At 44.9% G+C, this 14181-nt stretch overlaps 1 protein-coding gene across 1 annotated transcript in view; it reads right to left on the reverse strand.

Moving 5' to 3' along the window:
- Positions 1-5080: 5080 nt before the first annotated feature.
- Positions 5081-14181, reverse strand: part of gabrb3 (gamma-aminobutyric acid type A receptor subunit beta3) — a 42917-nt gene continuing 33816 nt past the window's right edge. The window contains exons 7-10 of the mRNA XM_034674666.1: positions 14028-14180; positions 7338-7582; positions 6562-6642; positions 5081-5655 (exon numbers count right to left, since the gene is read on the reverse strand). Of these exons, the coding sequence (XP_034530557.1) occupies positions 5311-5655; positions 6562-6642; positions 7338-7582; positions 14028-14180 (824 nt within the window). The 3' untranslated portion in view covers positions 5081-5310. The remainder of the gene's footprint in view (positions 5656-6561; positions 6643-7337; positions 7583-14027; position 14181) is intronic.

Below are 14181 nucleotides of genomic sequence, written 5' to 3' on the forward strand. Positions count from 1 at the left end.
AGCTCCCGTACCTACGCAGAGGCCTACGCACGTAGCTGACATGCACCTCCTCCAAAATGTAACTACGCGTAGAGCCGACGCGGACCGCAAGCTCTTTGATTGGTCCACTCGACGGCTTTGTCTTTCCCGCATTCACAGCACTTCCGGGATCCCGGACATCGGCCACACATCGGCCGTGTATTTCATCTCCTCCTCTCTATTCTTCATGTAATCATGTCTGTATGATAAACAGCAACATGTATCAGCTGTAGATTAACAGAACACGCTCTGAATCTCTGTGGAAAAGTAAACAGAGATCGTAGCGGGACCGGAAGCAGTCGACCGGTTATCAGGGAGACCGCACTGCCCTCAGGCGTTACGGCGGAGAATTGCTGCGCGACACAGACACACCAACGCACAAGTATGTGGGGCTCATGTCTGCGTCAGCCCCTGCTGCGTAGGGGAGACGCAGAAGTATAAATCAGCCTTTAGACACAACGTATGACCACAATCCAGGCCTACAATTATAACAATTTTAATATCTAGTTGAACCGACTAGTGGGTCTGGTGCTGTCTGAAAGGGTGATGGTATTTAATTGTTTCATTCACTTAATGGTATCCTAAAGTGAGACTATTTCTATTTCTGGGAGAAGTTGTAATGGTTGAAAATTTCTTAAAAATGCTGGACAATGTTAATGATACTACTTCATTACAATGTATTAGAAACAACTAATTAGGAAATGTTTCCCCGATTACAAATGTTGTTTATGGGAATGATCCCAAGTACCAGGATAGTGAGGCCAAAATAGTCAATTGAGCGTCGAGATTCAGCGAGTGATCACCAAAAATTACTGGCCACCTTTCCAGGGAACACGCAGAAGTCAAAGTACATTCAAGCATAAAGCTGGTTAACTGGTTGTGTGTTTTTTTTATTCGTTACGGAATGTTGGGCTGTGTCAAGGCGGCTGCGCACGGGTGTCGCTGAGCTGAGTAGACTCTGACAGGTGGTGTCACTCCTACGCGCTGCGAGCCGCTCTATCAAGTGCTGCAGATGGTGTGTTCAGAGCTGTGCATGCCAACAGTTGCTGTTTTGGAGATGCAACACACCCACCAAATCCTCCTTCCTCTGTATAGTACTTAATGCAATATACTTACTCTGTAAAGAATGGCAATATCCACAAGCTGTGATAGTGTGTATTATATTTACGACACAAATAGGAAATTATAATGTTGTGCAAAAGCTAACAAAACAGAACAGCGAGGCCAGAAATCACTGAGAAAACACAGTTGACAACAAAGCCATGTAATTCATGTGAAGTGAAATAAAATGAGCAGGGTTAAACAGTATGTACATGAAAAACCAGCAAGAAATATAAACGTGGAGGTTGGTAAATATGACAAAACTACACTCAGTCCACATGCAGTTTGAAAGAAAGAAGGCCATGTGATTTATGAGTATGTGTTTCACAAAATTATTAACATGTGACAGCAGTCCTGAAAGCACAATGACAAAGAGTGAAATAGTGTAAACTTTACATGTTTCCTGTAAAAACAACCTTTTCCTACATTTACGTGACATATAAATAGTCGTTTTCTGGGCAGTACTTTCTTTATATTAAAGCAACAGCAAAGTTAAATTTCACAGAGGTTAGTAGATGAAAAGATTGATACCACATGTCTGTATCATACACTGTAAAAGAAGTGGAAGTGGTAGTCTCAAATTTGCATTCTTTCTAACGGCCAACAGGGGGAGACACTGTTGGCTGTGAACGATGTCAGGTTTTTAAAAGCTTTCTTTTTACTTATTTTATCACCTCATTAGATATATCCCAAAGTGTTTGTGGTCTCAAATGTCGGTTTCAAGTTCTCTACATTAAAGCTTGGTGCTCCTCGGCTAATATGTTGAGCTGCAGACTGCAAGCGTTACTGTTGAGCTGTGGTCGAAGACACTGACGGGTTGGCAGCAGAGACTGTATAAAAACATGGACGATACAACAGCTCTCTCCAAGGGAAGCCAAAACTTTTAGAGCTCCCCCTGGTGATGACTGGCTGCAGTTTGGGTATTGAGCCCGCCTCCTCCATTATATCAGATGGAACATGGTTCAACTAGAAAGTTAAAATAACTGTTAAATACATTTTTCTCAAATGTGGTTTCTGTCTTTACAGTTATTCCTGATCATGCTGATTTGTGTACATGTTTTCATTTTTGGAGAAGTTTAGTTATAATTTGTTATTTGATGTTAAAAAGAGGACTTGTGACATCATTACTGACAGCTTTCTTGAGTGTTTGTTTTTAATGGACACAAGAATCTGTTCTCCTGTGGACTGTACTGACCTGAGGGATCTTTTAAAGCTTTAATAGTAAGTTAAATGTGTGTTCTGATTAGCTGAATGGGTGGGACTTAAACCCAGTGGCTTCACCAGCCTGGTCTCTTCTTTGCAGGCCTCCAACTTACGTCACCAGCGTTATACGTCAGTGCCTATCGCTGTGGTATTTTGGCTTCTTTTTCAGAATTGGAGGAGATGGAGGTGTGTCATCCATGTTTATGCACAGTCAATGGTTGGCAGTCATTCTTCTGAGCCCTTTTTATGCTAGATCGAGTTCACTTTCCAAAAATATCATTGGTATTGTGAGTTGTGAGTCTGTTATGCTGTTAGCTTATAACTTAGCCACCAGTCTTCAGTCACTTCTGACTCCAAAAAATGTTCAAGATAGTGAAAGCCAAAATACAAAACTTTAGGGTTCAAACTGTATACAATACATGGTCCATGTATTCATCAAAAAGCTACTGCCAACTGCTTGTTAGCCTAGCTTAGAATAAGGACTGGGAAATGGACCTAGCAATAACCGTACAGCTCACTTATTTCTATGTGAACTTGTTTTGATTAAGATGTATACAAACAGAACTGTGTTTAGACATGAGAGGAACCTAAATCATCATCGTTAACGGTGCTGGTAGGAGGATCATTTTCACTGTTAGCTGCTTCCAGTCTTTATGCTAGGCTAGCTAACTGACTGAATGGTATTGATCTTTTCTCTTAAAATCTCAGCAAGAAAAAAACATTATTACCAAAAACATCAATGGCAGTCAATAAAATAAAATGTATATAATGCTGGTATGGATAGCATTAGCCTTCTCTACTTAATAAAACCTGGGCAGCAAAATGTGAGTTACTTTTTGACATCAGTACAGTGTTTAATCTCCTGTCACAGTGTCGGCTTCTAAACTACCAGTGAACAGTCAGTGGCATTAACTCCAAGGCAAAGTAAAGGAATACTTCAAGCTTTTAGGAAATACACTAAGCTCTTTCCTTGTAGCTCCAGTGTTTATGCTAGGCTAAGCTAATGGGCTGCTTGCTAAAGCTACATAGTTTGCAACTAATAAACAAATGTGTGTATTTCCCAAAGGGTTCAACTAGTCCTTCAGGTTTGATCTCATACTCTGAGTTCTCTCTGTTTACTCGACCGTATCTGTCCATAATTCTCTGAGTATTAGAGCTCGACCGATATATTACTTGGCTGATATTACAGGGCCGCTTTAGACCTTTCAAAGACATCAGCATTGGGTACATGTTTTCCAATATATGAAACAATGACACCTTTTTGACAGAATATGTAGTCCCATTTATAGATGACGTTTTAAAAAACACTCAAGGACTTAGGCAACTGAAGCAGCATTTGCTCCATTCATCCAGATGACCTATCAATTTTAGAAACTGAATTAAAACTGTTAGCTGCATCAAAATGTTAGGCTGTTAAGTGGTTGGTTATCAGCATCGCTATTCCAACAGTGGACTCAAGTTCTACAGATTTCAAGACACAAGCTCAGAGTATGTGTCCATGCGCCTCATTTCTCTCTGGTGTACACGCAAGGTTTCTCTGCTTCAAACATCTAGCCATTCATATCTACCCTCTCATTGATACCCCATAGATCTGGAAGTCGTTCAGTTTGGTTAGGTAGCATTTGCAATCTTTTGTAATTAATCCAAGCGGCAACCTCCGACCGCGAGAATTGAAGCCAATGCGGAACTGTTAAAAACTGCAGTTCATCGAATGTCCACTTGAGGCTGGCTCCCGAAGTACCGGAAACCACATACACACAAATTCAAAACAGACGATCTTTACAGCAGAAATAAACATGTTTACAGCCTGGATCAAAAGACGAGTGTAGCCTGGATAGCTCATTTCTCTATCGGCACACACTGTACGGGGGGGTGAATTTATTCATAACGTATTGAGATTATTAGTTTTCCATTATGAGAGACACAGCTGACTTGATTGACAGGTGGGAACACTGTAGCTGTTGGCGAGGAGGCTCAAAGCCCGCCTCTTTAGGTCACACTCGCTCTACGGCAGTTATATTGAGTTCAGCATTTCCAATATGGCTCTCACCGACGATTGGCTTCAAAACAGCGCTCAGAAACAGATGGGTGACGTCACGGATCCTACGTCCATTATTTATACAGTCTATGGGTTAATTCCACCAACGTGTAGCTTGACAAACTATAGTGCTCCTTCTGTTGCTAAACTGTGCATGCACACTTAGCACCTCATCACTCTCTCTGAACAGTAAATCATTTGCACTGCATTAAACAATGCTCAGGGTGATTTATAAATTGTGTTATAATGAACTTGTCCAGCAGAGGGCGATCTGACTGCATTTATAACGACACTTTCAGCACTGTTAGCAGTCACGAAGCGTCCAAAGGGGTCAATGCAAGAAATGGTTGAGAGTGTATGATAATGCTACATATGATGAACTTTTGTTTGAGGAAGTTCCTCAGTTCCTTTGCATAGGCATATTGGTGCTGAATTGTTGCATAATCTATACTGAAAGAGTCTACTTTTATTCCAGCTGCTGTATCGGAAGAGAGAACACTGTTGGTTTGTGAATCAGTCTCAAAAAGCATATATCGGTCGTGCTCTAATGTGCATTATGACAGATTCTAAAGATGTAAAAATGCTACTAATCTTCGTCAGCTGTTTTGACCTTAGCAATAAGGTGTCGTACAGTGAGTCATGACATTGTGGTTCCAGTTAGAACAGAGTCTGTGCCTCCAGACCTGTCCTTCAGACAGTACTCCAGGTCTGTTGCAGTCACAGTCCTTTAAAGAACATGAAAGTCTGTAAAATGAAACATTTTGCGTAGATAGTTCCTTGTGACTGTGCACATGCAGATGCACACAGGCTGAGTGATACGTCTGTGATCAGTCTTCACTCACTATGATAAAAAAAAGTTCATAAGGATGATCCTTAAAGAATACAGAAGTGTCCTTTCATTCAAAAGCAAGAATGGGACAGAAATGAGTTTAACAAACATTGTGTGTGCATTAGTTGACGTAGTAAAGCCAGTAGATTACGTTGAAGAGGGAGAAGGAGAAGGGGAATATAATCCGTGACCACCTGTCAATGGCGTTCACGTCAGTGAGGTCTGGGATTTTGATTTTGAGCTGTGAGGATCGTCTCCGCAGGCGGGTTTTCTTTGGAAATGTGTTCCTGTCCACGCTGCATCGGCCTGAGTCGCTCGCCCTGCTCGACTTCCTGTACAGGACCCCTGAGTTGTCGTTCACCGTGGAGGAGTTGTGGATTTCAGTCAAGGTGGTTGTGATCTCATTCTCTCCCACCTCGTTGTGGATCTCCAAGGTTGTCAGCAGAATGTTCCCCGGGGTGTCGACCTAGGCACAACAGACAGGAGCGCTGTTAAAAATGGGCTGCGAGCTGAGGCTTCGGTGACTGATGACACATGTACAGCACACATCAGGCCTCCGGGCCGCCGTCTGCAGGCTGACGGATTACAGCCAGGGAAACAGAAGACGGCCTTCCAAAGCAGGTTTCCTGTCCCAAAGTTAAATCACTGCTCACAAATCAGCTCAAGGTCGAACCGGGTGGCTCTTATGTTCATGACAGCTTTTACTTCCCACATAAAAACAAATAAATCACTCAGACCTGTGTGGCCAAAAGAGGCACATGTACACAGTAATACAGCACTGTGATTATCAGGCATGAGAGGAAGTGAGCATTTAATGTTAATTTTTGGGTGTTTGTGTTTGTAAATGTTAGAGGGGAAGGTAATAATTTACAAACGGTCAATGTGTCACTCATTGGGATGAAAAAAAAGGTTCAACAATAACAGAATTGCTCTTTAAAATCAGAGATAAAATCAACCATGTGAATGTTACATGAAAAGACCTGCAGTAATAATGTTGTGTTAGTGTTGTTTTGACTTACTGGAGAGAGTCCTTGGAGTCCTTGCTCTGTGTGCTTTTGTTTGGAAGAGGACACAAAGTAGTATCATTAGTTAATTAGAAGGTTTTCTGGAAACTAGTATTTTGGTGTTCTTGGTCTGTTTGCAGTTGCAGTACAGGATGTCAGGGCCACAAGCACACCAGAGCAACATCAACAGCACAGACATAGACATAAATGTAAGGGAGGAAATGTAAAGAGAGATATTACATGATGGTCATGACAGACATGGATTTATCACGCTCAGCTGCTAAATGAGGAGTTAAACTTTGCCCCACAGAAGCAAAGTTTAAGCTGAGGCTTCACAGCAGTGGCTCAACAGGCAGTGACAGACTCACCCGTCGTGAGTGACGGCGCCCTTGTACCTGATTGGACATTTTAAGAGATGAAGTCTTGCAATTGCCTCCTTCCAGGAGGGACTGGCCGGGAGAAAGAAACAGAAACCCTGAGCTCTGAGTGTGTGTTAGCTGACGAGTTCAGACAATACATGCTACAGATAGTGATGCTGTATTGTCGGGATTAGACTTTGAATAGGAGGTGGACACGGACTCATGGTGTAATAATGAAACCAGTTTGTATTCCATCTGATGGCCAGCAGGGGGAGACTACACTGGTTTCAAAAGTGAAAAAATCTGTCTTTATGTTTTGACCCAAAGACACCTTGAGTGTTTGAAAATCAAGCTGATGTAGAAACTGCAGTTCCTTGAGTGGCCACTAGAGGCTGGCTCCAAAAGCCAAGGAAACCTCATTAGAGCCAATTACGTGTTGATTTACAGTAGATTCTAACATGTTTACAGCATGGTTCAAAAGAGCACATTTCAGGTCCTGTCATGGCATCCTGTCAGCTAAGATACATAGAAATGATTATTGACCTTCTCATCTAAATATGGCCAAACTGGAGGCTTCAAAGCAGGAGTCCAAATTCAAGTGGTTGGTGTTACATTTTCTATGCCTACCTGTTATAATCAGGTTATGGTTGTAATCTACAGAGATTTTGTTTTACCTAACAGCTAGGTGTAACCAAATACAACACACACTTGGTTGCGCAGGTTGTTGTGAACCTGTAAAGTGATCCTTGTAACTTTGTCCTCTGCTGTATTAAAATGATTCTCACCTTGGCTTTGTCCAAGTTCTCCCGGTCGTTAGTCGCCTTTAGTGCCTTCTCAGCCAGTTTCTTCTGCATCTGAGGACCTCGTCCGAAAAATATGTAGTTGACAAAGGCGTACTCCAGCAGAGCCAGGAAGACAAACACGAAGCAGCCCATCAGGTACATGTCGATGGCTTTGACGTACGGGATCTTGGGCAGGGTCTCTCTTAAGTGGGTGTTGATGGTTGTCATGGTAAGGACAGTGGTGATCCCTGAAGGACAAGGGGTGAAAATGAAGCCACAGCCCACAATGATTCATCATCAATCATCAATCATCAAAAAACAAACAAACAAAAATATGACAATGTTCATGGTTTCTTAAAACACACGGGATGGAGACTGTTGAGTTTGATTTGTAGTATGAGCTTGAGAGTAAAGCAGACAAACTTCTGCTTAAGTGAATTGATTGATAGGAAAGCTGAAGAGAGACAGAACATGTGGGGAGTAGAGAACGGGGGAAGACATGCAGCAAAGTGTTGGTGATCGCTGGGCGACCACTGCAGTGAGGACAATAGCCTCTAAAAGGGGAGCAAGCCAAGCTGCTAGGCCAAAAACAAAATATAGCACCTGTAGTACATGTTTTCATGTATTTCTGCATGTGTGAGAACCAGCCCTAAAAAGGGGTAATGCATTTGAGAAAACAGAAGCCAAATCAACCTGTATAGCTGATTTTTTTTTTGACAAAACAGTATCCATCCATCCATCCATCCATTTTCTTCCGCTTATCCGGGGTCTGGTCGCGGGGGTAGCAGTCCAAGCAAATTGACCCAGACATCCCTCTCCCCGGCGACACTTTCCAGCTCCTCCTGGGGAATCCCAAGGCGTTCCCAGACCAGGCGGGAGATATAATCCCTCCACCGCGTTCTGGGTCTACCCGTGCCTTCTCCCAGTTGGACGTGCCCGGAACACCTCTAAAGGGAGGCGTTCGGGAGGCATCCTTATCAGATGCCCGAACCACCTCAGCTGACTCCTTTCGACGCGGAGGAGCAGTGGCTCTACTCCGAGCTCCCTCCGGATGTCCGAGCTCCTGACCCTATCTCTAAGGCCGAGCCCAGACACCCTTCGCAGGACACTCATTTCAGCCGCTTGTATCCGCGATCTTATCCTTTCGGTCGTGACCCACAGCTCATGACCACAGGTGAGGGTTGGAACGTAGACCGACTGGTAAATCGAAAGCTTTACCTTCCGGCTCAGCTCCCTCTTCACCACAATGGTCCGATACAACGTCCGCATCACTGCTGACGCCGCACCAATCCGCCTGTGGATCTCACGCTCCATCTTACCCCCACTCGCTAACAAGACCCCGAGATACTTAAACTCCCCCACTTGGAGTAAAGTCTCACTCCCCACCGAGAGAGAGCAATCCACCGTTTTCTGGCAGAGAACCATGGCCTCAGACTTGGAGGTGCTAACTCTCATCCCGGCCGCTTCGCACTCAGCTGCAAACCGCCCCAATGCCCGAGGAAGCCAACAGAACCACATCGTCTGCAAAAAGCAGAGATGAGATTCCAAGCTCCCCGAACTGGAGACCCTCCTCCCCCCAGCTGTGCCTTGAGATCCTGTCCGTAAAGATTACAAACAGGATCGGTGACAAGGGGCAACCCTGGCGGAGTCCAACACGCACCGAGAACGCGTCAGACTTTGTGCCAAGTATGCGGACACAACTCTCACTTTGGTCGTACAGGGACCAGATAGCTCGCAGTAGCGGCCCCTGAACCCCATACTCCCGCAGTACCCCCCACAAGAGCCCCCGTGGTACACGATCGTAGGCTTTCTCCAAGTCCACAAAACACATGTAGACTGGATGGGCAAACTCCCATGCCCCCTCCAGGAGCCTCGCAAGGGTAAAGAGCTGGTCCACTGTCCCGCGGCCAGGACGAAAACCACATTGTTCCTCCTGTATCCGAGGTTCAACCTCCGGTCGGAGCCTCCTTTCCAGCACCCTAGAGTACACTTTTCCCGGGAGGCTGAGAAGTGTGATACCCCTATAATTGGAGCACACTCTCCGGTCCCCCTTTTTGAAAATGGGAACCACCATCCCGGTCTGCCACTCCACAGGCACCGTCCCAGACCTCCACGCGACACTGAAGAGGCGTGTCAGCCACGACAGCCCAACAATGTCCAGAGCCTTCAGCATCTCAGGGCGAATCTCATCCACCCCTGGCGCCTTGCCACTGGGGAGCTTTTTGACTACCTCAGTGACCTCTGCCAAGGAAATGGATGAGTCCTCCGCTGGGTCCTCAGACTCTGCCTCCTCCTTGAAGGACGTGTTGGCTGGATTTAGGAGATCCTCAAAGTGTTCCTTCCACCACCCGACGATATCCCCAGTCTGGGTCCGCAGTTCCCCACCCCTGCTGAAAACAGCCTGAACAGCCAAAACAGTATCCGAGTATTTAAAACCACTCATGAAAGTGAACCGAGCCATCAGATCCAGCTCTCTCTGAAGAGCCTTGATTCTCTTTATTACTACAGACTTTCCTCAGTTTGCTGGAGTTGTAATGACTTAAAGAAAAAGTAGATTGAAGATGCTCTGATCTCTGGACTTCTCAAATGCTGAAAAGGGAAGTGTGCAAATTATTCCCCTCACTTGCAGTTTGTGCACAGGCTGTACAAAAGTTTTAGGGTACTTTAGGTGTAGAGTTTTTACTGTTCATGGTGATTGTGACTGCAAAAATAGATAAAAAACCTGCTTCTGTGTGAATTACACCGATTCAATATCCAGCTGCTGACAAAACTCATGGTATGAAGGTGAATCCATGTCTCCAATGAGACACATCAGTCTGCAGAGCAGCCTGCTCAGCTTCTTTGGCTACCCAGGAGAGAGATCTGAACTCATGACAGAGCGTGACAACATTTCTGCTGTTTCTTTTCTTCTGGTGCAGAATGAAACATTTCCATTAAACAGAATTACAGCATTTAAGGTAAGGTCAAAAACAAGTTTGTCCATGCCTCCTCCTTTCAGGTTTTAATCCACTTGGCTAAGCAGAAAATGCTCCACTTTACGGTTTACAGCTCATGAAGCAAACAACAAGTAAACAGAGTCAGCATACACAACAAACAGCAGTGTAGTAATTCTCCTGATAATGTGCACCATCAACAATAAATGTGTCTGTGCTGTTTTCGTCTCCTGTACGGCTCACCAACCTGGACCGTGTGTCTATTTCTGTCGACTCAGGCTTACATAATTAAACCAAAAACGATGCACTGTACGGTACTGTATGTGTGTGGGTGTCAGGAGCACTGTGGGTGTATGGCATTGATTCCTGCAGAACAAAGGAGAGAGCAGGAATCTCAAGTCTCTCTGAGCTCACAGGAGAGCGTTACTCAACGAATCCTAGAGACATTATCAGCGCAGCGTCGCAGATTAACTTTGTTTTTTATATTCAAGCTGTAAAAAGTTCAAGACAGGCTGAGGAGAGACTGTCAGATGACACTTTGCTCTGTCTGTCAGTGGACTATGCTTTTCCACCTGGTTGTCAAAAGTAATCTGATCAGATTAAAGCTTTCAGATAGGATCAGATATTAGAGTCAGGCTGTTCAAAAGAAAGACTAGATTACAGATTGGATCAGGTAATCAAATCCAGGCTCTTATCTAGAGATTAGCTTGAGTTTTCCAAAACTTTTAAGGAGGATCTGGAGAACTTTCTTCCAAACAATCAGGATGGTTCTAATCCCTACAGAGGGGATTATGAAGGCTGGATTACAGGAATAAAATGTGATAAAACTGTTTAACAGTCAAACAAAGCAACAGTTCTACAGGGTGGTTCATATTTGATAATGTTACACTTGACTGCTGTAATGCTAAAGAGACAAAGCAGATGGAGTGGATGTTAGGGATTTGCAAAATTGATGGAAATTAATTGTGAGATTGAGAGGTGGATTGGTACTGCGTGTTTGGGGCGCTTGTCAAAGGGAGGAGACCTCGAGGTAGACCCAGAGCTAGCTGGATGGATTATATATCCCATCTGGCCTGGGGACGCCTCGGAGTCTCCCAGGTGGAGCTGGAAAACGTTCCTGAGTCGAGAGATGTCTGGGTCGACTTGTTTAGACTGCTGCCTCTGTGACGCCATCCGGAATAAGCAGATGAAAATGGATGGATGGAACACTGATGGAATTAGTACAAGCTGTTAACATCATACACAGTGGGGGAGTTTAATGACTCGGGGTTCTTGGTGAGAGGGGGTAACATGGAGCGTGAGATCAACAGGTGGATTGGTGCAGCTTCAGCAGTAATGCAGACGTTGTATCGGACCGTCGTAGTGAAGAGGGAGCTGAGCCGGAAGGCATAGCTTTCAATTTACCAGTCAGTCTACGTTCCAACCCTCACCTCTGGTCATGAGCTGTGGGTCATGACCGAAAGAATAGGATCTCTGATACATGCGTCTAAGTCTTAGAGAGAGGGTCAGGAGCCCGGACATCCAGAGGGAGCTCGGAGTAGAGCCGCTGCTCCTTCGCGTCGAAAGGAGTCAGCTGAGGTGGTTCCGGCGTTAGATAAGGATGCATCACAGAAGCCTCCCATTAGAGGTGTTCTGGGCACGTCCAACTGGGAGGAGGCCCCGGGGAGGACCCAGAACTCGTTGGAGGGATTATATATCCTGCCTGGTCTGGGATCGCCTCAGGATTCCTGAAGAGGAGCTGGAAAGTGTTGCTGGGGAGAGGGATGTCTGGGTCAATCTGCTGGGACTGCTACCTCCGCGACCAGACCCCGGATAAGCAAAGAAAATGGATTGACGGATGGATGGATGGAGTGTAGTCCCCTTCACTCATGCCTCCTGATATTTTTAGATCATTTTAGGACTTTCGCTCATTAATGCGGACTGATCTTTAAAATTGACATCCTTAGGGCACCAGTTTAGTCCCTGATGCACGGCTGCAGCTCCTAAAAAAATCATCATCTTCTGTGTTTGTTGTTATCAAATGTGCAGCACAAATAACTGGACACGACTTCTTGATGCAGAGCAGTTAAAGCAGGTGTAACCTTGTGTCCTCTGAACAGATCCAACACCGCAGAACTGTTTCCAAACACAGCTGCTCAGCGGACCCCTCACAGTGAACCACATCCATCTTTAAATCCCAGCAAGGTGCTCGTTCTGACAAAGTCAGTACTTTGTGTGCACGGATGCTGAGTGAGGGTTTCTTCTTAGGCAAATACTCTACAACAGCATAGGGATGGAAGGGTGTTTTCCAGCGTTAAACTGAGCCTGACTTTCTGATTCAGTCTCAGAGACCAGAGGAGAGTGAGTCATCCCAGTCCAGTCTCCTGTTACACCACAGAGCAGCAGTGTTTCACAGACTGAGAGGAACATACAACTATTATAACATTTTAAAGGTTATATTGATCAGTCTAAGTATATAAAGAAGAATACCCCAACTTTGAAAGAAGTGTGATACCTGGGTCTAACGTTGCATATGAAGAGACACCTGTGAGCTAGTTCATGCAGGACGCTCAGCTGCACTGATTTCAGGTTTGTCATGCATCATTCTCACGATCACCTGACAAATACATCCTCCAAATTTGGCGGTCCAACCAAGTTTTCAGATTTCCAGTCACTCGCTCTGCTCTGCTCTGCTCTGTCACTGCCTCCGCTGCCCTGCACCGGTGCTATGCTCACACTTTAAGCCCCAGCATCCACCTGCAGACTCTGCCCAGGTGGTTCAAGATATGAGCTCATCACTTCTGTTTCTGCATGTTCAATAAATCTGCAAGGAGTGATGAGGTCAGACCTTAGATGCCTGACACAAACAATGTTCTGCTGCTGAAATAAAACTTTGAACGATATCATCTTGACCTGCCTCACTGAATGTTTTTTTTTTCTGGAGCTCCTTTATTTTGATTCAGCACAAGAGGCTGAACTTCAAAACCATTAAAGCTAGGCTAATTGTTTTCTGGATGCACACTTGGCTCTGCAGTTGCGAGTTGGTAACAACAGTATTTCAGGACCTTTCTGAATCAGAGGACACCAGCTGATCACATCCAGCTGCAGCCTGCATCACTCAGCACCCGGAGCTCCCTGCCTCACTGAACGCTGCTGTTATTTACCCACTTTCTTCAATTTTCAGAAGTTCAATCAGAAAATAAGACAAGCTGCATGGCAATTTGTCTCCAGAGTAAGTTTTCAGCTTTTATGGAAGGGGAAGTTTGATAATGTTCATCATTTGTTGCTTAAACTTGTGTCAAACTGAGAGGCACTGATTTCAAAAAGTACAATATATCAGTGCACTAATTGAAAGTCAAGTGGACTCGTACATCACAGACCTGATTAGCTGCAGGTGGAGGAACACCTGTGTGTTGTGTCGGAGGAAAAGAATGGGCTTTCTGATGAGGAAGCAAAGCGCTGAACATTTCCAAATAGAGCGTACCCTTACAACCAAATCAGTGTTTGGGTTTTACTTTCTTAAAGATCTTTACCTGCAGATCATTTTAATTTTAATGACTGAACATCTGAACCTGAATGTTGCTCCTTCCAGAGGAAATAAACCTGCACCAGATCTACCACCAACTGCACATCAATCCTCTGTAGACTCTCAAAGTCTTCACTCTGAGAGGCCGTCACTGTTCACAAGTCTTCAGGCAGAAACCACAAGACTCCACAGACATGACCGACTGAAGGTGAACCTACAGAGCTGAGGTCAATCTACAGCACAGACACATCATACCTAATGCGACCCTGGCAGCCGAGGCGTCGTAATTTATCCAGAACGACACCCAGGACAGGATGGTGATGAGGATGGAGGGCATGTACGTCTGCAGGATGAAGTATCCGATGTTTCTCTTCAGCTTGAAGCTCAGAGACAGTCGAGGGTAGGCACC

The sequence above is a fragment of the Notolabrus celidotus genome, chromosome 2 (genome assembly GCF_009762535.1).
Source record: "Notolabrus celidotus isolate fNotCel1 chromosome 2, fNotCel1.pri, whole genome shotgun sequence".
NCBI lineage: Eukaryota > Metazoa > Chordata > Actinopteri > Labriformes > Labridae > Notolabrus > Notolabrus celidotus.